Raw genomic sequence first — 23,915 nt, 5'->3', positions numbered from 1 at the left:
ATAAGTTGTTTATGTGCACTAAAATTCATTTTGATGCATTTTTTTTTTTAAATATAGATTTGATAAACAGCTGTGAAAAAATCGTGCAGCATAAAAAAAGTGTAAGTGTCTAACAATTTTTTTATTCTACGCGGTCTCTGTTTTTAGAAAATATAAATTTGAGGATTTTTAATAATTTTCTCACCATAAATGTATAAAATGCTTCAGAGGGAAAGTGCTTAATTGATGTTAGATTAAGATTTAAGACTAGGGTTAAGAGGATTGTAGTACTGCAAAACATCAAACATGCCAGCATGCCTGCCATTACCTTTATTAGCAAGAAAACCATGTCCTTTGTCCCTCTCTTTTTTTTTTTACTATGGCTATAGTTACACCTCTAGACCCTACATGAAAGGGTACACCATTCATAAATACTAAATATGGCCCAGATAATAGATTTATATACATGAATTTTAAACACTGTCAATAACTTTGGTACTCCTTACCAAGGCATATAGTGTTCTTTGGGCCAACACAGATTTCTTGTACAGTGGTAGTTCCATGAATGCTCTGGGATATTTATGGGCATATTCCAGGAACAACTTCAGTGATTCATTGGAAAGTCTGTCAATCAGCTTCAGCCTGCAAAAAACCAATGACATAAACTGAGATCATGTTGTCTTGATGCATATTGCAAAACTGTCACTTCTAAAAAATCATATTTATAGAACTATACCCTCTTTCAGAAAATGTAAAAAATTTTAAACCGCCATGGATTCATTGCCCTATATTTTTGAAGTATGTGTACAGTATAGCCAGCTTGTTTGCAAATATTGAATTGCAAAGTTTTGTATTTGCCACACAATACACTTAGGATAATACAATATAACATACTGAGGTAGAGGTTGATATTATTTATACCAACAGAATGACCTTTACGTTAATACTGCAAATAACTGAAAAATCTACTCATGCATTTTGCATGGTTAGCCAGGTTCTAATGCTCCAATCTCCTTGAGGGAGTTTACATTAAATTAACACAAAAATGATCATTTACCAACCAAATATACCAGCCGGAAGAGAAAATACGTGGCTTGATATCACCGTGACTGAACAGGCACAAGTATGCAAGCTGCCCTCAGTAATTAAATCTGCTTATATGTTCCATAGCAGTGTTTCTGAACCAGGGTGCCATTTGGGTTCCCTCAGGGTGCTGCAAGCACAACACCCTATTTTTCCCTGGATCGATGGGATGGATAGATAGATAGATAGATAGATAGATAGATAGATAGATAGATAGATAGAATCTGTGATGGGGGGGGTTCTCTATGGTAATATGGGACTCTTCTTTGATGATGGGACTCGGTCATGTGGATACTCTGATGCGATGGGGGCTCCCATGTATAGGGGGGACTCTGATGTGATGAGTCGCCTCTCACTCTGTGATGGGGGTGATTTTGTGGTGATGGGAGCCTCTGATGTACAGGGGGGACTTTGATATGATGGGGAGACTCTGGAGTGAAGGGGACTCTGATGTGAAGGGGGGCCTGATGTGAAAGGGTGGCTCTGAAGTGATAGGGGGACCTTCACATATGGTTTCCTATTGATTTTAAATGTTATCCTGGGGTGCCTCCAGATTTGTTCATACTTTTTAAGGGAGTTGCCGCTAAAAAAAAAGGTTGTAAAACACTATTTCAAAAAATTCTCCTTCCTAAAAAAAGACAATTGAGAATTCAGTATTCAGTGTTTTTAATTCAATAAAATGACACCTGACTAGTACATGTGGATAATAGAACTCAGGAAAAATCATTATTCCTGTTGTAATTCTTTATTAAATATGACAATAATGTCCTAGCTCTGAGATGCCAGTAAGCTTTATATGGGTGCAGGGCTGTATTTGGACATCATGCTGTCTAGGTACACGTAAATGATGACAACCTATTGTGTAAGCTCTGCCCATTGTGTCAAGTGATATTTGAGCAGCATCTACTAGTAGAATGAGCTTTTGGAGGGATCAAATGTACTGCTTTATAAGCAGAACTTTTTATTTTAACCATACAGACCAAAAAGCAAGTGAAAGGAAAACGGTTTGATATTTCATGAACTATAAAGAACTTTCTGACTCCTCTGAACATCCTTATTTATCACAATTTTTAAATTTTGAGGCTTGGTGTTACATGCTTTAACTCTGCTGCCCTGGGAATTGGCCCAAAAATGCTCTATTGAAAATAATTCCTATGTGGGTGTTATGGTGTATCTAAAGCAAAATTTTATTTTAGTTTTGGATCGAGTGGTGAGTAGCTAGAACCCCTGTCAGTTTTTTATTGCTGTCTGTGTCCCCGATAAGGAGATACACTTGCTTGATTTGTCCTGGTGACCAGTGTCACAAAGACTGAAAGTAAGGGAAATTTATGAGTTGCTATTAGAACAGGGAGAGTGTGGAAATCTTCCATTGGGGACACTTGTTCCTATGATAAATGTAATTTCCTTCACTTTGGAAAATTTTACTCTCACTTCCTGCTATGTCGAAAGAAAAGGAAGTGAAGGGAAGTTTTCCCAACTGGCCAAAGATGGAAAAGTTATAAAAGAAGACTTACGGGAGATCTGTGACAAACTCAGGGCCCATCCAGCCAGTGTCTTCCCAGGTTAGCTCAGGCCGCTTCTCGATTTCCTCTAAGATACACTTCCTCTAGGAAACATGACTACATATATTTAAAACCTGAAACCACATCAGTGAAATGTAACTGAATTAATAACATAATATTTCTTACAAGACTTTTGCGCAGACCACTAGGTATCCCTTGAAGATATTTAACCACATCTCTGATATCTGAAAGAGAGTGAAGTTGCTGCAGGTTGTCACATTCAATTCCATTAGCCAAAGTCCCAAGGGTCCTAATTACAATGAAAGCACATAAAAAATGTTATTGTTGTAGTCCATTGTTGATCTTTAGGGCTCATTCATTTAGCTGATTTGGGCCATACAATGGCAAGAATCAGCATTTATCTGAGGCAAGTAAGCACAGACCGTGTCCAGGTCCGCTCATGTGTCCCTAATTGCCATTCAGATGTGCGGTTACATGTGAACAGCCATAGTGCCTGCCATTTATTTGTACAGGCTGCTGACTATAGCTGATCATACATTTCTAAAAAATAAAGGTTAATTATTCTGGGGTCCAAGACAACAACTAGGACAAGGAGAGCTTAAAGAAGAATTGCAGGTAAGGCTGGCCACACATTATACAATTATCTGGAGATTTTTGGTTTAGATTTACCAAAAACCATATAATAGGAGGACAAACCTAAACAACACTTTCAGTTGTATCCAATTAGGCAGGCCCTTGCACTACACAGTTGAAGGTAAATCTAAAGGAAACTGGGCAGAAAATTGTAAGATAATTGTATAATGTATGGCCAGCCTAAGGATAGTTTTACATTCCACAGACATATTGGTAGGATAAATGGCTCTACTGAGCATGCCCAAGATGGCTCTCTGGCCATCAGCTCCAACAGCAGATAAAGACCCTAGGCAGAAAAGCACTATAGAAATGTATAAATTATATCATAAAGTAGAAGTAAACACAAAACTGTAAAATGTAACATCGGAGAGATTTAGGAGAATGTCAAATGCAATAGCAATTGTCCAAAAACGTGTTTTAACTCTATTGCTTAATTACCCCATTCCAACACTTCTTCCCCTAGCTTATTTCTTTAAAGCAGACCTGTCACAAACTTACAGCTGCAGTTTAGATATAGATGTTTGCATACAATGTAACTATGCATATGTTATACCTGTGGGGTCCCTCTGTAAGCTGGAAATCAATGTAACAGATACTGCTACCCTAGTGACTTCCACTAACTTCCAGGTCCTGCGTCGAGTGGCTGCACTGCTGTATTGTGAATAGAGATGAGCGAATTATTCAAAAATTCGATTCGACTGATTCGGCGAATTCGTGAAAAAAATTTCGATTCGAGTCGAATATATTCGCTGCGAATTTAACTTATAAAAGGGTGTTTCTAGGCTTCAGAGAGCCTTTATATTAGTGCAGAACACTGTACCTTTAATTTAAATGCCCTTGGAGTCTGCTGGGGAAGAGAAATAATACTGACAGTCAGTATGACATGCAGATGAGTGCCATCGATCTTAGAATCACCGCACACTTCACTCATTTGGGCAGTCACGGGGCCAAAACCAGAGTGTGGAGCCACAGTGTGGCGGTGGAGGCAGCAGCAATGGGAGGCCATACAGCACCCTATGACAAAAATGGAAACCACCAGCAGTGTGAGGAGACCTGAAAGTGGCACATGGCAGAGTGTGGCGATGGAGACAGCAGCAATGGGAGGCCGTACAGGGACCCATGACACACTCTGGACCTGGCAGGAGCATGAGGAGGCGGTACAGGGGCCCATGACAGATTACGGGCCTGGCAGCAGAATGAGGAGTTGGTACAGGGGCCCATGGCAGATTACAGGCCTGGCAGCAGCAATGGGAGGCCGTACAGGGACCCATGACACACTCTGGACCTGGCAGCAGCATGAGGAGGCGGTACAGGGGCCCATGACAGATTACGGGCCTGGCAGCAGCATGAGGAGGCGGTACAGGGGCCCATGACAGATTACGGGCCTGGCAGCAGCATGAGGAGGCGGTACTGGGGCCCATAGCAAATTACGGGCCTGGCAGCAGCAATGGGAGGCCCGTAATCTGCCAGCACCCTATGACAAAAAATGGAACACACCAGCAGTGTGAGGAGACCTGAAAGTGGCACATGGCAGAGTGTGGCGTTGGAGACAGCAGCAATGGGAGGCGGTTCAGGGACCCATGAGACACTGTGGACCTGGCAGCAGCATGAGGAGGCGGTACAGGGGCCCATGGCAGATTAAGGCCTGGCAGCAGCAATGGGAGGCCCGTAATCTGCCAGCACCCTATGACAAAATGGAACCCTGGGCAGGGGCAGGCAGAACCGCCGTATCTTTATCATGGTTTTCCCAGGCCACCGAATGGCGACGCTGCATATGCTGACGCAACGCTGTAGTCCCAACATGGGCCCCCTGGCCACGCTTGACTTTCTGGCCACATAGTCGACATACGGCTACTTCCTCGGGCGGCTTGACGAAAAATTGCCACACCGCCGAGTAGGAAACTTTGCCCCCGCTACTCCTCACTGGCTGACTGCTACTTCCTCCGTGCACACCGGCACCACTACTGGCCGTGGTGGTAGGCTGCAGTGGAGCTGGTGCTGTACTCCGTGGCCGTTTGCCTCCACTGACACTACTGCGACCCTGCTGCCTCCTGGCAGCAGCAATGGGAGGCCGTACAGGGACCCATGACACACTCTGGACCTGGCAGCAGCATGAGGAGGCGGTACAGGGGCCCATGGCAGATTACGGGCCTGGCAGCAGCAATGGGAGGCCCGTAATCTGCCAGCACCCTATGACAAAAAATGGAACACACCAGCAGTGTCAGGAGACCTGAAAGTGGCACATGGCATGAGACACTGTGGACCTGACAGCAGCATGAGGAGGCGGTACAGGGGCCCATGGCAGATTAGGGGCCTGGCAGCAGCAATGGGAGGCCCGTAATCTGCCAGCACCCTATGACAAAAAATGGAACACACCAGCAGTGTGAGGAGACCTGAAAGTGGCACATGGCATGAGACACTGTGGACCTGGCAGCAGCATGAGGAGGCGGTACAGGGGCCCATGGCAGATTAGGGGCCTGGCAGCAGCTATGGGAGGCCCGTAATCTGCCAGCACCCTATGACAAAAAATGGAACACACCAGCAGTGTGTGAGGAGACCTGAAAGTGGCACATGGCAGAGTGTGGCGATGGAGACAGCAGCAATGGGAGGCCGTACAGGGACCCATGAGAGACTCTGGACCTGGCAGCAGCATGAGGAGGCGGTACAGGGGCCCATGGCAGATTAGGGGCCTGGCAGCAGCAATGGGAGGCCCGTAATCTGCCAGCACCCTATGACAAAAAATGGAACACACCAGCAGTGTGTGAGGAAACCTGAAAGTGGCACATGGCAGAGTGTCGCGATGGAGACAGCAGCAATGGGAGGCCGTACAGGGACCCATGAGACACTGTGGACCTGGCAGCAGCATGAGGAGGCGGTACAGGGGCCCATGGCAGATTAGGGGCCTGGCAGCAGCAATGGGAGGCCCGTAATCTGCCAGCACCCTATGACAAAAAATGGAACACACCAGCAGTGTGAGGAGACCTGAAAGTGGCACATGGCATGAGACACTGTGGACCTGGCAGCAGCATGAGGAGGCGGTACAGGGGCCCATGGCAGATTAGGGGCCTGGCAGCAGCTATGGGAGGCCCGTAATCTGCCAGCACCCTATGACAAAAAATGGAACACACCAGCAGTGTGTGAGGAGACCTGAAAGTGGCACATGGCAGAGTGTGGCGATGGAGACAGCAGCAATGGGAGGCCGTACAGGGACCCATGAGAGACTCTGGACCTGGCAGCAGCATGAGGAGGCGGTACAGGGGCCCATGGCAGATTACGGGCCTGGCAGCAGCAATGGGAGGCCCGTAATCTGCCAGCACCCTATGACAAAAAATGGGACACACCAGCAGTGTGAGGAGACCTGAAAGTGGCACATGGCATGAGACACTGTGGACCTGGAAACAGCATGAGGAGGCGGTACAGGGGCCCATGGCAGATTAGGGGCCTGGCAGCAGCAATGGGAGGCCCGTAATCTGCCAGCACCCTATGACAAAAAATGGAACACACCAGCAGTGTGAGGAGACCTGAAAGTGGCACATGGCATGAGACACTGTGGACCTGGCAGCAGCATGAGGAGGCGGTACAGGGGCCCATGGCAGATTAGGGGCCTGGCAGCAGCTATGGGAGGCCCGTAATCTGCCAGCACCCTATGACAAAAAATGGAACACACCAGCAGTGTGTGAGGAGACCTGAAAGTGGCACATGGCAGAGTGTGGCGATGGAGACAGCAGCAATGGGAGGCCATACAGGGACCCATGAGAGACTCTGGACCTGGCAGCAGCATGAGGAGGCGGTCCAGGGGCCCATGGCAGATTAGGGGCCTGGCAGCAGCTATGGGAGGCCCGTAATCTGCCAGCACCCTATGACAAAAAATGGAACACACCAGCAGTGTGTGAGGAGACCTGAAAGTGGCACATGGCAGAGTGTCGCGATGGAGACAGCAGCAATGGGAGGCCGTACAGGGACCCATGAGACACTGTGGACCTGGCAGCAGCATGAGGAGGCAGTACAGGGGCCCATGGCAGATTAGGGGCCTGGCAGCAGCAATGGGAGGCCCGTAATCTGCCAGCACCCTATGACAAAAAATGGAACACACCAGCAGTGTGAGGAGACCTGAAAGTGGCACATGGCATGAGACACTGTGGACCTGGCAGCAGCATGAGGAGGCGGTACAGGGGCCCATGGCAGATTAGGGGCCTGGCAGCAGCTATGGAAGGCCCGTAATCTGCCAGCACCCTATGACAAAAAATGGAACACACCAGCAGTGTGTGAGGAGACCTGAAAGTGGCACATGGCAGAGTGTGGCGATGGAGACAGCAGCAATGGGAGGCCGTACAGGGACCCATGAGAGACTCTGGACCTGGCAGCAGCATGAGGAGGCGGTACAGGGGCCCATGGCAGATTACGGGCCTGGCAGCAGCAATGGGAGGCCCGTAATCTGCCAGCACCCTATGACAAAAAATGGAACACACCAGCAGTGTGAGGAGACCTGAAAGTGGCACATGTTTGGGGCATGATTCATGGCGGATTTAGTCAGTTGTGTCAGGAACTGGTGGTTTGAAATCCAGACTAATCCACGCCTGATTCATTTTCACAAACGTGAGTCTCTCCACACTTTGGGTGGACAGTCGTGTCCTCCGCGGAGTTACAATACCTCCTGCCGCACTAAACACGCGCTCCGATGCCACGCTACTGGCCGGGCATGACAGCCTTTCAAGGGCAAATTCAGCTAGTTGGGGCCAAAGGTCAAGTTTCGTTGCCCAGTAGTCAAGGGGATTGTCTACCTCGGTTGGCAGGGTGCTGTCCAAGTAGGCCTAAGCCTGTTGTTTGAGGTCCTGCTCCAGGTCCACCTGATGCTGCTGCTGCTGCGGCTGGTTAGTAGTTTCCTCACTGCGCTGGTGAAGAAAGCTACTCATCATCGACTGCAGACTGAGGCAGCTGCTGCTGGTGGAGCTGCCACTGCTCCTACCACCCCACCCCTCCCCTGCTGCCATGGCAGTGGAACGCGAGCGCACAGGGCCCACAGTGTCTGAGGATGGACGTTGGCGCAGAAAGGCTGAGACCAGCTGACTACATAGGTGGTTTTTATAGTACGTTATTTTGGCCTCCCTCTCAGCAGGTGTGAAAAAGGCCACCATTTTTGAACGGTAGCGAGGGTCCAACAAGATGGACAGCCAAAAGTCATCCCTCTGTCTGATGGTTATTATTCGTCTGTCGCTACGCAAGCAAGCGAGCATGCTATGGGCCATTTGTGCCAAGGAATGCGAGGGACTCCCTGCCTCCATCTCCACAGCATACTGCCACGGTGCGTCTGGGTCCTCTGTCTCCTCCTCCTCCTCCTCTACCAGATGCTCCGGCTCCTCCACTCCTGTCCGCTGAGTGGAAAAACCACCCATTTCACTCAATAATTCCTGAGCACCAATGTCCTCCTCTACCTCCTCCTCTTCTTCCTGTCCTGCCCCCACAGGGGTCATGTGGCGTTGAGATCTGTGCGCCATGTCTACCGCACCCTGACCAGCCATTGTTAACAGCATTTGTTCCAGGACGTGCAACAGAGGAATGACGTTGTTCATCCCATAGTCCTGCCGACTCACGAATAGCGTGGCCTCCTCAAAGGGCCTGAGCAAGCGCAGGTGTCACGCATGAGCTGCCAATGGCTGACATCTAAGTTACACAGGGAGTACCTTTATCCGCTTGTAACATCAGGAAATCTGTGATGGCCTTTCGCTGTTCGTAAAGGCGGTCTAACATATGTAGGGTTGAATTCCACCTTGTTGCAACGTCACAGCATGAGGAGTCGGTACGGGTGCCCATGGCAGATTACGGGCCTGGCAGCAGCAATGGGAGGCCCGTAATCTGCCAGCACCCTATGACTAAAAATGGAACACACCAGCAGTGTGAGGAGATCTGAAAGTGGCACATGGCAGAGTGTGGCGATGGAGACAGCAGCAATGGGAGGCCATACAGGGACCCATGAGACACTGTGGACCTGGCAGCAGCATGTGGAGGCGGTACTGGGGCCCATGGCAGATTACGGGCCTGGCAGCAGCAATGGGAGGCCCGTAATCTGCCAGCACCCTATGACAAAAAATGGAACACACCAGCAGTGTGAGGAGACCTGAAAGTGGCACATGGCATGACACACTGTGGACCTGGCAGCAGCATGAGGAGGCGGTACAGGGGCCCATGGCAGATTAGGGGCCTGGCAGCAGCTATGGGAGGCCCGTAATCTGCCAGCACCCTATGACAAAAAATGGAACACACCAGCAGTGTGAGGAGACCTGAAAGTGGCACATGGCAGAGTGTGGCGATGGAGACAGCAGCAATGGGAGGCCGTACAGGGACCCATGAGAGACTCTGGACCTGGCAGCAGCATGAGGAGGCGGTATAGGGGCCCATGGCAGATTAGGGGCCTGGCAGCAGCTATGGGAGGCCCGTAATCTGCCAGCACCCTATGACAAAAAATGGAACACACCAGCAGTGTGAGGAGACCTGAAAGTGGCACATGGCATGACACACTGTGGACCTGGCAGCAGCATGAGGAGGCGGTACAGGGGCCCATGGCAGATTAGGGGCCTGGCAGCAGCAATGGGAGGCCCGTAATCTGCCAGCACCCTATGACAAAAAATGGAACACACCAGCAGTGTGTGAGGAGACCTGAATGTGGCACATGGCAGAGTGTGGCGATGGAGACAGCAGCAATGGGAGGCCGTACAGGGACCCATGAGAGACTCTGGACCTGGCAGCAGCATGAGGAGGCGGTATAGGGGCCCATGGCAGATTAGGGGCCTGGCAGCAGCTATGGGAGGCCCGTAATCTGCCAGCACCCTATGACAAAAAATGGAACACACCAGCAGTGTGAGGAGACCTGAAAGTGGCACATGGCAGAGTGTGGCGATGGAGACAGCAGCAATGGTAGGCCGTACAGGGACCCATGAGAGACTCTGGACCTGGCAGCAGCATGAGGAGGCGGTATAGGGGCCCATGGCAGATTAGGGGCCTGGCATCAGCTATGGGAGGCCCGTAATCTGCCAGCACCCTATGACAAAAAATGGAACACACCAGCAGTGTGAGGAGACCTGAAAGTGGCACATGGCAGAGTGTGGCGATGGAGACAGCAGCAATGGGAGGCCGTACAGGGACCCATGAGACACTGTGGACCTGGCAGCAGCATGAGGAGGCGGTACAGGGGCCCATGGCAGATTAGGGGCCTGGCAGCAGCAATGGGAGGCCCGTAATCTGCCAGCACCCTATGACAAAAAATGGAACACACCAGCAGTGTGAGGAGACCTGAAAGTGGCACATGGCAGAGTGTGGCGATGGAGACAGCAGCAATGGGAGGCCGTACAGGGACCCATGAGAGACTCTGGACCTGGCAGCAGCATGAGGAGGCGGTATAGGGGCCCATGGCAGATTAGGGGCCTGGCAGCAGCTATGGGAGGCCCGTAATCTGCCAGCACCCTATGACAAAAAATGGAACACACCAGCAGTGTGAGGAGACCTGAAAGTGGCACATGGCAGAGTGTGGCGATGGAGACAGCAGCAATGGGAGGCCGTACAGGGACCCATGAGACACTGTGGACCTGGCAGCAGCATGAGGAGGCGGTACAGGGGCCCATGGCAGATTAGGGGCCTGGCAGCAGCAATGGGAGGCCCGTAATCTGCCAGCACCCTATGACAAAAAATGGAACACACCAGCAGTGTGTGAGGAGACCTGAAAGTGGCACATGGCAGAGTGTGGCGATAGAGACAGCAGCAATGGGAGGCCGTACAGGGACCCATGAGAGACTCTGGACCTGGCAGCAGCATGAGGAGGCGGTATAGGGGCCCATGGCAGATTAGGGGCCTGGCAGCAGCTATGGGAGACCCGTAATCTGCCAGCACCCTATGACAAAAAATGGAACACACCAGCAGTGTGAGGAGACCTGAAAGTGGCACATGGCATGAGACACTGTGGACCTGGCAGCAGCATGAGGAGGCGGTATAGGGGCCCATGGCAGATTAGGGGCCTGGCAGCAGCTATAGGAGGCCTGTAATCTGCCAGCACCCTATGACAAAAAATGTAACACACCAGCAGTGTGTGAGGAGACCTGAAAGTGGCACATGGCAGAGTGTGGCGATGGAGACAGCAGCAATGGGACGCCGTACAGGGACCCATGAGAGACTCTGGACCTGGCAGCAGCATGAGGAGGCGGTATAGGGGCCCATGGCAGATTAGGGGCCTGGCAGCAGCTATGGAAGGCCCGTAATCTGCCAGCACCCTATGACAAAAAATGGAACACACCAGCAGTGTGAGGAGACCTGAAAGTGGCACATGGCAGAGTGTGGCGATGGAGACAGCAGCAATGGGAGGCCGTACAGGGACCCATGAGAGACTCTGGACCTGGCAGCAGCATGAGGAGGCGGTACAGGGGCCCATGGCAGATTAGGGGCCTAGCAGCAGCTATGGGAGGCCCGTAATCTGCCAGCACCCTATGACAAAAAATGGAACACACCAGCAGTGTGAGGAGACCTGAAAGTGGCACATGGCAGAGTGTGGCGATGGAGACAGCAGCAATGGGAGGCCGTACAGGGACCCATGAGAGACTCTGGACCTGGCAGCAGCATGAGGAGGCGGTATAGGGGCCCATGGCAGATTAGGGGCCTGGCAGCAGCTATGGGAGGCCCGTAATCTGCCAGCACCCTATGACAAAAAATGGAACACACCAGCAGTGTGAGGAGACCTGAAAGTGGCACATGGCAGAGTGTGGCGATGGAGACAGCAGCAATGGGAGGCCGTACAGGGACCCATGAGACACTGTGGACCTGGCAGCAGCATGAGGAGGCGGTACAGGGGCCCATGGCAGATTAGGGGCCTGGCAGCAGCAATGGGAGGCCCGTAATCTGCCAGCACCCTATGACAAAAAATGGAACACACCAGCAGTGTGTGAGGAGACCTGAAAGTGGCACATGGCATGAGACACTGTGGACCTGGCAGCAGCATGAGGAGGCGGTACAGGGGCCCATGGCAGATTAGGGGCCTGGCAGCAGCAATGGGAGGCCCGTAATCTGCCAGCACCCTATGACAAAAAATGGAACACACCAGCAGTGTGTGAGGAGACCTGAAAGTGGCACATGGCAGAGTGTGGCGATGGAGACAGCAGCAATGGGAGGCCGTACAGGGACCCATGAGAGACTCTGGACCTGGCAGCAGCATGAGGAGGCGGTATAGGGGCCCATGGCAGATTAGGGGCCTGGCAGCAGCTATGGGAGGCCCGTAATCTGCCAGCACCCTATGACAAAAAATGGAACACACCAGCAGTGTGAGGAGACCTGAAAGTGGCACATGTTTGGGGCATGATTCATGGCAGATTTAGTCAGTTGTGTCAGGAACTGGTGGTTTGAAATCCAGACTAATCCACGCCTGATTCATTTTCACAAACGTGAGTCTCTCCACACTTTGGGTGGACAGTCGTGTCCTCCGCCGAGTTACAATACCTCCTGCCGCACTAAACACGCGCTCCGATGCCACGCTACTGGCCGGGCATGACAGCCTTTCAAGGGCAAATTCAGCTAGTTGGGGCCAAAGGTCAAGTTTCGTTGCCCAGTAGTCAAGGGGATTGTCTACCTTGGTTGGCAGGGTGCTGTCCAAGTAGGCCCAAGCCTGTTGTTTGAGGTCCTGCTCCAGGTCCACCTGATGCTGCTGCTGCTGCGGCTGGTTAGTAGTTTCCTCACTGCGCTGGTGAAGAAAGCTACTCATCATCGACTGCAGACTGAGGCAGCCGCTGCTGGTGGAGCTGCCACTGCTCCTACCACCCCACCCCTCCCCTGCTGCCATGGCAGCGGAACGCGAGCGCACAGGGCCCACAGTGTCTGAGGATGGACGTTGGCGCACAAAGGCAGAGACCAACTGACTACATAGGTGGTTTTTATAGTACGTTATTTTGGCCTCCCTCTCAGCAGGTGTGAAAAAGGCCACCATTTTTGAACGGTAGCGAGGGTCCAACAAGGTGGACAGCCAAAAGTCATCCCTCTGTCTGATGGTTATTATTCGGCTGTCGCTACGCAAGCAACCGAGCATGCTATGGGCCATTTGTGCCAAGGAATGCGAGGGACTCCCTGCCTCCATCTCCACAGCATTCTGCCACGGTGCGTCTGGGTCCTCTGTCTCCTCCTCCTCTACCAGATGCTCCTGCTCCTCCACTCCTGTCCGCTGAGTGGAAAAACCACCCATTTCACTCAATAATTCCTGAGCACAAATGTCCTCCTCTACCTCCTCCTCTTCTTCCTGTCCTGCCCCCACAGGGGTCATGTGGCGTTGAGATCTGTGCGCCACGTCTACCGCACCCTGACCAGCCATTGTTAACAGCATTTGTTCCAGGACGTGCAACAGAGGAATGACGTCGTTCATCCCATAGTCCTGCCGACTCACGAATAGCGTGGCCTCCTCAAAGGGCCTGAGCAAGCGGCAGGTGTCACGCATGAGCTGCCAATGGCTGACATCGAAGTTACACAGGGGAGTACCTTTATCTGCTTGTAACATCAGGAAATCGGTGATGGCCTTTCGCTGTTCGTAAAGGCGGTCTAACATGTGTAGGGTTGAATACCACCTTGTTGCAACGTCGCAGATCAGGCGATGCTGTGGAATTCCATTCTGCCGCTGCAGCTCAAGGAGGGTGTGCTTTGCGGTGTAGGAATGGCTGAAATGCATGCAAAGTTTACGTGACATTTTAAGGATGTCTTGCAGTGGGATGGTGGATTTTAGGAACCGCTTGACAACCAGATTGAACACGTGAGCCATGCATGGCGCATGGCACAACCTTCCTTTACGCAGAGCAGACACCATGTTCTTTCCGTTGTCGGTCAACATGGTTCCGATTTTCAGTTTGCGCGGAGACAGCCATCTGTCGATTTCTCTGTTCATTACACTGAGAAGTTCCTCCCCTGTGTGACTATGTTCGCCAAGGCATACCAGGTGCAGCACAGCGTGACACCGTTGCGCCCTGCACATGTGATATGCCGGTCGGGTAATGGGACTTGGCACGGGGGTGGCGGCTGAGGACACGGCGGAAGAAGAGGTGGTAGAGGCGGACATCTTTGCCGGACCAAGGACGTGCAAACGTGGAGGCAAAAGCGGCGTGACCTGTCCAAGTTGCTGGTGCGGCTGTGACGGCACCACGTTCACCCAGTGGGCCGTAAATGACATGTACTGTCCCTGACCGTAGTTACAGCTCCACACGTCGGCGCTGCCGTGCACTTTGGCAGAGACCGACATGCTCAAAGACTGGCCCACCATCTCTTCTACATGTGAATGCAGGGCTGGCACTGCCTTTTTGGCGAAGAAATGATGGCTTGACACTCTCCACCGCGGCGCGGCACAAGCCATCATTTCTCGGAAAGGTGCTGAGTCCACCACTTGGAAAGGGAGGGACTGCAGCACCAGCAACTTGGACAGGAGGACGTTCAGCTTTTGCACCGTCGGGTGCGTGCTCGCAAACTGTTGTCTCTTGGAAACGGATTCCAAGAAAGACTGCTGACGGAATCCGTGAAGAGGAGTAGCAGGAGAAGGAGCAACAGAACGAGCGGAAGATGCCAACGAGCGACAACTCCCCTCAGCAGAGGTGTTGGAGCCTTGACTGGCTGATAGAGGGCGATTGACGTCGGGTGACGGAGCAAGTAACGGAGCGGGTGATGGAGCGGGGGCTGGGGCAGGCAGAACCGCCGTATCTTTATCACGGTTTTCCCAGGCCACCAAATGGCGACGCTGCATATGCTGACGCAACGCTGTAGTCCCAACATGGGCCCCCTGGCCACGCTTGACTTTCTGGCCACATAGTCGACATACGGCTACGTTTACTTCCTCGGGCGGCTTGACAAAAAATTGCCACACTGCCGAGTAGGAAACTTTGCCCCCGATACTCCTCACTGGCTGACTGCTGCTTCCTCCGTGCACACCGGCACCACTACTGGCCGTGGTGGTAGGCTGCAGTGGAGCTGGTGCTGTACTCCGTGGCCGTTTGCCTCCACTGACACTGCTGCGACCCTGCTACCTCCTGGGCAACCTACCGACTGTTTTGCTCACTGCCAAGCTGCCACCCTCTTCTCCTGATGATGCGGAAGCAATAGCCTGATGACAACGAGGCTGCCAAGTGCGATCAGCCTCATCATCATCAATTAGGGTCTCCGCCTCACTACTAGCCCCCTCGGCTGCGTGTGGGTCAGGAGACAGACCTGTCTCTAGACCGGCTACCGAGCCACTCTCCTCGCCACTACTTCTTCGCCTGGCTGCTGAAGAGGCGGATGTCTCCCCCCGTTCCTGACCGCCCTCTGTTAGCTCTTCCTCACTGTACAGTGGGGCTGAGCCCACAGCATGCGATACTTCGCTTGGTGAGGGAACACCAAAGGACAGGGGCAGGTAGAGGACACGTGATTTCAGTGGGCTTGCTCCCGGGCCATGCCAACTAACGGTTGTGTCTGACGTACCCACCGACCGTTGGCTGTAGGTGTCAGAGGTGACCTGGGAAGAAGAAGACGACCGAGCCAACCAATCGATGACGGCAGGGTTGTCGGTGGAGACACGACCGCTGGATGACACCGGGAGCACTGGCCTCTGGCTGCGACTAGTGCTGCCTCGACCCCTTCCTCTGCTGCCACGTCTGCTCGCTCCTAAAACATTGCCTCCTCTGCCACTCCTCTGCATGTTGTCTGACATACTCTTTAATTAAACGATTCTGTGTCCCTGAGTAACAATTCTGTGTCTGTCCCTGAGTAACAATTCTGTGTCCCTGAGTAACAATTCTGTGTCCCTCAGTAACAATTCTGTGTCCCTCAGTAACAATTCTGTGTCCCTGAGTAACAATTCTGTGTCCCTGAGTAACAATTCTGTGTCCCTCAGTAACAATTCTGTGTCCCTCAGTAACAATTCTGTATCTGTCCCTGAGTAACAATTCTGTGTCTGTCGCTGAGTAACAATTCTGTGTCCCTCAGTAACAATTCTGTGTCTGTCCCTGAGTAACAATTCTGTGTCTGTCCCTGAGTAACAATTCTGTGTCTGTCCCTCAGTAACAAATCTGTGTCCCTCAGTAACAATTCTGTGTCCCTCAGTAACAATTCTGTGTCCCTGAGTAACAATTATGTGTCCCTGAGTAACAATTCTGTGTCCCTCAGTAACAATTCTGTGTCCCTCAGTAACAATTCTGTGTCCCTGAGTAACAATTCTGTGTCCCTCAGTAACAATTCTGTGTCTGTCCCTGAGTAACAATTCTGTGTCTGTCGCTGAGTAACAATTCTGTGTTCCTCAGTAACAATTCTGTGTCCCTCAGTAACAATTCTGTGTCTGTCCCTGAGTAACAATTCTGTGTCCCTCAGTAACAATTCTGTGTCCCTCAGTAACAATTCTGTGTCCCTGAGTAACAATTCTGTGTCCCTCAGTAACAATTCTGTGTCCCTCAGTAACAATTCTGTGTCCCTCAGTAACAATTCTGTGTCTGTCCCTCAGTAACAATTCTGTGTCTGTCCCTGAGTAACAATTCTGTGTCCCTAAGTAACGTTTCTGTGGCCCTAAGTAACGGTTCTGTGGCCCTCAGTAACAAATCTGTGTCCCTCAGTAACAATTCTGTGTCCCTCAGTAACAATTCTGTGTCTGTCCCTGAGTAACAATTCTGTGTCTGTCCCTGAGTAACAATTCTGTGTCTGTCCCTGAGTAACAATTCTGTGTCCCTCAGTAACAATTCTGTGTCCCTCAGTAACAATTCTGTGTCTGTCCCTGAGTAACAATTCTGTGTCTGTCCCTGAGTAACAATTCTGTGTCCCTCAGTAACAATTCTGTGTCCCTGAGTAACAATTCTGTGTCTGTCCCTGAGTAACAATTCTGTGTCTGTCCCTGAGTAACAATTCTGTGTCTGTCGCTGAGTAACAATTCTGTGTCCCTCAGTAACAATTCTGTGTCCCTCAGTAACAATTCTGTGTCCCTCAGTAACAATTCAGTGTCTGTCCCTGAGTAACAATTCTGTGTCTGTCCCTGAGTAACAATTCTGTGTCCCTCAGTAACAATTCTGTGTCCCTGAGTAACAATTCTGTGTCCCTCAGTAACAATTCTGTGTCCCTCAGTAACAATTCTGTGTCTGTCCCTGAGTAACAATTCTGTGTCTGTCCCTGAGTAACAATTCTGTGTCCCTAAATAACGTTTCTGTGGCCCTAAGTAACGGTTCTGTGGCCCTCAGTAACAAATCTGTGTCCCTCAGTAACAATTCTGTGTCTGTCCCTAAGTAACAATTCTGTGGCCCTAAGTAACGTTTCTGTGGCCCTAAGTAACGATTCTGTGGCCCTAAGTAACTTTTCTGTAGCCCTAAGTAACGTTTCTGTGGCCCTAAGTAACGTTTCTGTGGCCCTAAGTAACGGTTCTGTGTCCCTCAGTAACAATTCTGTATCCCTCAGTAACAATTCTGTGTCTATCCCTGAGTAACAATTCTGTGTCCCTAAGTAACAATTCTGTGTCTGTCCCTGAGTAACAATTCTGTGTCCCTAAGTAATGTTTCTGTGGCCCTAAGTAACGGTTCTGTGGCCCTCAGTAACAAATCTGTGTCCCTCAGTAACAATTCTGTGTCTGTCCCTAAGTAACAATTCTGTGGCCCTAAGTAACGTTTCTGTGGCCCTAAGTATCGATTCTGTGGCCCTAAGTAACGTTTCTGTAGCCCTAAGTAACGTTTCTGTGGCCCTAAGTAACGTTTCTGTGGCCCTAAGTAACGTTTCTGTGGCCCTAAGTAACAGTTCTGTTGCCCTCAGTAACAATTCTGTGTCCCTCAGTAACAATTCTGTGTCTGTCCCTGAGTAACAATTCTGTGTCCCTAAGTAACGTTTCTGTGGCCCTAAGTAACGGTTCTGTGGCCCTCAGTAACAAATCTGTGTCCCTCAGTAACAATTCTGTGTCTGTCCCTAAGTAACAATTCTGTGGCCCTAAGTAACGTTTCTGTGTCCCTAAGTAACGTTTCTGTGGCCCTAAGTAACGATTCTGTGGCCCTAAGTAACGTTTCTGTAGCCCTAAGTAACGTTTCTGTGGCCCTAAGTAACGTTTCTGTGTCCCTCAGTAACAATTCTGTATCCCTCGGTAACAATTCTGTGTCTGTCCCTGAGTAACAATTCTGTGTCCCTAAGTAACGTTTCTGTGGGCCTAAGTAACGGTTCTGTGGCCCTCAGTAACAATTCTGTGTCCCTCAGTAACAATTCTGTGTCTGTCCCTAAGTAACAATTCTGTGGCCCTAAGTAACGTTTCTGTGGCCCTAAGTAACGTTTCTGTGGCCCTAAGTAACGATTCTGTGGCCCTAAGTAACGTTTCTGTGGCCCTAAGTAACGTTTCTGTGGCCCTAAGTAACGATTCTGTGGCCCTAAGTAACGTTTCTGTGTCCCTAAGTAACGTTTCTGTGTCCCTAAGTAAAGTTTCTGTGGCCCTAAGTAACGTTTCTGTGGCCCTAAGTAACGTTTCTGTGGCCCTAAGTAACGATTCTGTGGCCCTAAGTAACGTTTCTGTGTCCCTAAGTAACGTTTCTGTGTCCCTAAGTAAAGTTTCTGTGGCCCTAAGTAACGTTTCTGTGGCCCTAAGTAACGTTTCTGTGGCCCTAACTAACGTTTCTGTGTCCCTAAGTAACGTTTCTGTGTCCCTAACTCTCTCTCTGAATACAGCCAGGTCTGCCTCTGTTAAATGACTGGAGGCAAATGGAGAATTCTAAAATGGCCGCCATTTATAGCTCGACCATTACACAGTGCTGGCTGGCTGGCTGCTGATTAGCTAATGCGATCACATGTCATGAATGAATGCATTATGGGTCAGCGCGCCTTGTCTGCGCGCCTTCCCAGACATCCCCGCTCCGTCGCCGCACATGTCGCCGCCATTTTAGGAAAAATTTCCTAATATTCGAAACGAATTCCACTTCGCCTAGTTCGATTCGCTCATCTCTAATTGTGAACACAGGAATTTGTTCACTCAGTATGGATGCCATTCAGAGAAAACTTTGCATTTTCTCAATGAATGCAAAATGCTCTCCGATTGGAAGAGGTGGAGAGGTAGGGCAGAGATGTCCCAGTCTCCAGCTCATCCAATCGGAGAATACTTTTCATTCATTGAGGAAATGTAAAGCATTGTGTGAACGGCACAAGACCTGCAAGCTAGAGGCGATCAGTGGAGTAGCAGTGTCTACCAAAGCAATTTCCAGCTTCCACTTGGATTCCACAGGTATAGCATATACAGTACATAGTTACATCGATCAAAGCTGGACTAATGTAACTATAGAAAAATATCCATAGCAGGAATTTTTTACCAGACTTTTAAAAATAATACAGGAAATATGCAAAGGACACAGTACAGCTCAGAATTTCTGACAAGAGCAAGATTTGCATTTATCAAACAGATAAGAAACTAATTCCAAAGATTTTTTTTAGTTTTTTTTTTTTTTAATGGACCAAAAGGGAGCAAAACTAAGTTCTTTAAAACAGACCTTCACCTAGAACCTCATTAAAACACTAAGAGTTCTTTCACACTTGTGGTGCCCTCTGAAGAGCAATCCAGATTCAGACTGCTTTTCAGATGGCCTTTGATAGACAGTGAATAGGTGTTATACTGCCAGCTCCCCACCTGATTTAAAGTGGTATTAAACCCGAAACCAAAAATGTAATATATTGCAGCTTACCAATCATTAGACGTGGTGATTGCATTCGGGTTTTTTTGTTTAGGCTTTTTTCCATTGTTTTCACCTAGCGATCTGGTCAGTAACACACCTCCTGTATTAGAGTTCCCCCACTCTGGATGAATGAGCACAGGGGGCACAGCAGACAGCAGCCTTGTCAGTCTGGGGGGATGGGAGTGTTAAATGTACTAGCAGATTTAAATACAATAAACAGACTGAAGCCAAACTATAGGTAACACTTTATCCCAAAAGGAAACAAAACTGTTTGCTGTAACTGAAAGGTTTTACATGAATAAATAATAGCTGATTGTTGTAAGCACCCCTGTCAGTGGTAAATGGTCTGTCTTATCCCTGTAAATCGATAGTCTGCTGGACAGCTTGTTCTTTTGAAAAACAACAGACTTACTGGCCAGATCATCAAATGAAAATAAAGAAAGCTTAAAAAAGAAAACTAATGCAGCTATCACATCTAAGAATTAGTAAGATGCAATATACTGTATGTTTGCCTTTGGGTTTAATACTCCTTTAACACTGTAATGACTCAATATTGTACTGCAACTGCATGTATTGCACATAGTTGTGGCACAACCCCACTAAACTCAATGGGCGAGTTTTCCACCTGGTGCCACCTGTCAAGCTCTAAAGCCCAAATTAAAATGCTGTGGCTATGAAGCACAGCATCACAGCTATGGTATGTGTACAGCCCTGTGCACCTGTATTGTTAGGATTTGGGTGGGCACCCGGAGGAGGCGGTAAAACCACAGCCAAGCCACCTGTTTTTACTGCCCCTCTTTCTCCAGTGACCCCCTGTGTGAAAGAAAAGGCACCAAATTAAACCTTGTGAAACAGGATTTCAGAAACGGCATAATTTCTGGAAAATGCAGGCTGTTATTTCTGTGAAAACGTTTAGTTTTTTTTCCTTCTGTGCGCCTATCCCAGTGGTCATTTTAAGGGCAGACAATTCTGCCTCCTTTTTCTTTCTGGAATAGTTTACTGATCCCCTCAGTGAAGATCCTGTGACTGCGCACTCAGCGCTCACATACACAGACCTACAGACTAATGAATAAAATGTTGTGGGATTTCAACAATTCATACATAACTCAGTATCTGTTTTCATATCAGAGGTAGATAATAAATGCATTTTTTAAGCTACAAAAAAATGTGCATTGATTTGTTTTTTTGTAAAGGCGAGCTAAGCCTAGCTCCAGGTCTTACCAAAGATTAAACAGTTCATCTGGACCAAGCGGGTCTAAACAAACTATTTACTTCACTAACATATACAGCAGCTGTCAGCGTTGTGTGAACTGTATATAGTATACTGCGCTGTGCAGAGAGATGGAAACTTCCTGTCCTGGTCCCAGAACATAACTGAGTCGAACTGAACACTGCTCAGCCATTCATAGGAAGCTTTATATTTTATGAAAGGATGCAAGGTTTCCTTTGATTGGCTGAGGTGGACAGACAGGCAGATCATGTCGCCATCTCCATCACCAGCCAATCAGAGAAAGTCTTGTACTCATTTATAACATACAAAGTGTCCTGTGAATAGCTGAGCAGCTCTCAGTCTGACTTAGTTTTGTTCTAGGAATGGGAAGGGAAGTCCTTGTACTGCTGCCGGAACACAGTGCTGTAGCTGAGGCTACATACATTTTATACAGTGCTGACAGCCGCTGCATATTTTAGTGACCTGCATTTGGGGTGTTAAATTTGCACTGACATCCCCTGCAGATCACAAGGACAGGCAACTTGCATAAAGTGTGGAAAACCGGCATTGGAACACGGGTTTTCCACACTGATTTCTAGTGTGAACAGGCCCTGGCTTCCCTGTGCAATAGGCCAGTTCACACCAGAACGTGGTGCAGGAAACCCGCATTCCATGCATGTTTCCAGCTCCGTTCAAAATTTATTATTATTATACAGTATTTATAAAGCGCCAATAGTTCACTCAGCGCTGTACATTACAATGGGGGACAGAACAATAACAATGCAATACAATGCAAAACATGAGGGGATTGAGGGCCCTGCTCTTTCGAGCTTACAATCTAGGAGGGAGGGGATGGTGGCACAGGAGGAGAAAGCTGTGGGGGATGGAGTGGTAGGAAAAGTGGAGGACTGCACTTGAGATTTACAGCGGGTGCCAGTGCCATGTTAATGACACCCCAAACGCAGGTCACAAACACAGAGCACCAGATTGCATAATACAGCAGTACCATTGCTGCTCTCCATGGTGTTAATACTTTCACATTGCACAAGACTTACAGAATGGTATACTTTGTCAGGTTTGCACCAGCCTGAATCTTCCTCCAAAGGAATTGGGTCTGTGAGAGAAAAAATACTCTTTATGCTGAAAAATTCACATGCCTGTCAACACTCAGCAGCTTTGTCCTTCTATGACTATCGCTAACAAAACCCTATTGGCAAATGTGCTCAAATTTTTATCACAAAGAAAAGATTTTACCCTGACAGATGAAAATCACTAGATAAAATTCTCTCAATTAAATTATGCCCAAGCAACTGTATTCTTTATTATGGCAGTATTAAGCTCCTTTTACAAAGGACAGATTTCGTTCCAATCAGCATGGAAATCAACTCACAGATTCCCTGCTGATCGGAGCAGAGTGGGTATGTGACAGGTCTGTGTCCACTCAGTGTCTGCAGAGCGAACACAGACAGAGCCTGCTTTGCTCTTTGTATGGCCAGGAATAAATAGGCTCAGCTGTTTACACCCAACTACCTTCCTATCAGATCCCTTCCCATTTTGTTTTAGTGAACTAGATTGGGCTCAGGGGTAGGCTGACATGTCCATTTACACCTGTCTGTCCATAGGAATGTATGTCTGTGATCAATGATCAAGTCTGCCTAAAAAACTGACAGGTGGACCTGACTGGATCACCCATGTGAAAGAGGCCTTGAACTCAAAAGAAATGTAATACTGCAGCCTACCAGTTCTTAGATGTGGTGGTTTTATTGTTCTGGGCTCATTTTCCTGTTAGTCTGACCAGTAAATCTGTTTTTTTTTTTTTCATTTCACTTTTTTTACACTTTCTTTTACTGAACAAGGGTGGCTCCATAGCTCCTCCATCCAGAGTGGAGACACCTTAAAGCGGAGCTCCACCCAAAAGGGGAAGTTCCGCTGTATGGACTGCTCCCCCACTGCCCATTAAGGATTGGCACATTTGGGGGGCAAGGGGGGAGCGGGTACCTGAATTTGACAGGTACCAGCTCCCACTTCCGGTCCGATGGCCTAGGCGATCGGAAGTGGAAGGTGTCCTCCCTGTAGTTTTTTGGAACACTTGACAGGTCCCAGAAGACTAGAGGACCAAGCTATCACAGCCGGGTGCCCACACTGGAGATGCCGGCCTCTTGGAATACAGGTTGGCCAGTGAAAAGGGCTGCGGGGTCACACCACGGGACCGAGGGTCAGGTAAGTGGCTGTTTTTTAAAAGTCAGCAGCTACAGTTGTTGTAGCTGCTGACTTTTATTTTTTGCCAGGGTGAGTGGAACTCGGCTTTAAGGCTAAAGCCTGGTACACGCTATCAGTTTGTTTGTTTTTTTCACTCAACCCAGTGTGCTGAAGGAAAAACAAAACTGAAGAGATTGGGAGGAGATCCTGCACTAACAATCCAATGTTAGTACTGCGACCTCCCCACTGAGCTATATTGGCGGGAAGTGCTAATTGGATGCCGATCGGCAGTCCTTTTTCAGTCTATGCTTCTTCGACAGAAGCTGGATGTTTGGCCGGCTTCTGTCACACCGGCTTCTGTAAGACACGGGCCGAATGTCAGCCAGTTCCATAGAAACTGCCCGACCTTCGGCCCCTGTGTACAGGGCTTAAGTTTAAACATCTGAACTGCCACACCTTGAAATGCAATTTGCATTTGAATTACTTTTCAGAGTCGTTGGACAGGTGGTGAGGAGGCACAATCATGCTTCTTCACTGCCTGTTTTAACCCTGTACCTGGAGCCCCAATGCGCCACAACCGGGGCATTGCACACAGCTGCAGGGCATTTGTGGTGCAGGGCATTTGTGGTGCAACCCCAT

The 23,915-nt window shown here is 49.4% G+C and overlaps 1 protein-coding gene across 1 annotated transcript in view; it reads right to left on the bottom strand.

The window, feature by feature from the left end:
* STRC (stereocilin) overlaps nt 1-23,915 on the bottom strand; it is a 220,205-nt gene that overhangs the window by 28,460 nt on the left and 167,830 nt on the right. The window contains exons 15-18 of the mRNA XM_089676425.1: nt 22,133-22,191; nt 2,751-2,874; nt 2,577-2,668; nt 486-621 (exon numbers count right to left, since the gene is read on the bottom strand). Of these exons, the coding sequence (XP_089532551.1) occupies nt 486-621; nt 2,577-2,668; nt 2,751-2,874; nt 22,133-22,191 (411 nt within the window). The remainder of the gene's footprint in view (nt 1-485; nt 622-2,576; nt 2,669-2,750; nt 2,875-22,132; nt 22,192-23,915) is intronic.

This window comes from Staurois parvus, unplaced genomic scaffold (genome assembly GCF_062004578.1).
Source record: "Staurois parvus isolate SC_StPar_1 unplaced genomic scaffold, SC_StPar_1.0 ptg000168l, whole genome shotgun sequence".
Lineage (NCBI taxonomy): Eukaryota > Metazoa > Chordata > Amphibia > Anura > Ranidae > Staurois > Staurois parvus.
This window is presented reverse-complemented; position numbering and strand designations above follow the sequence as displayed.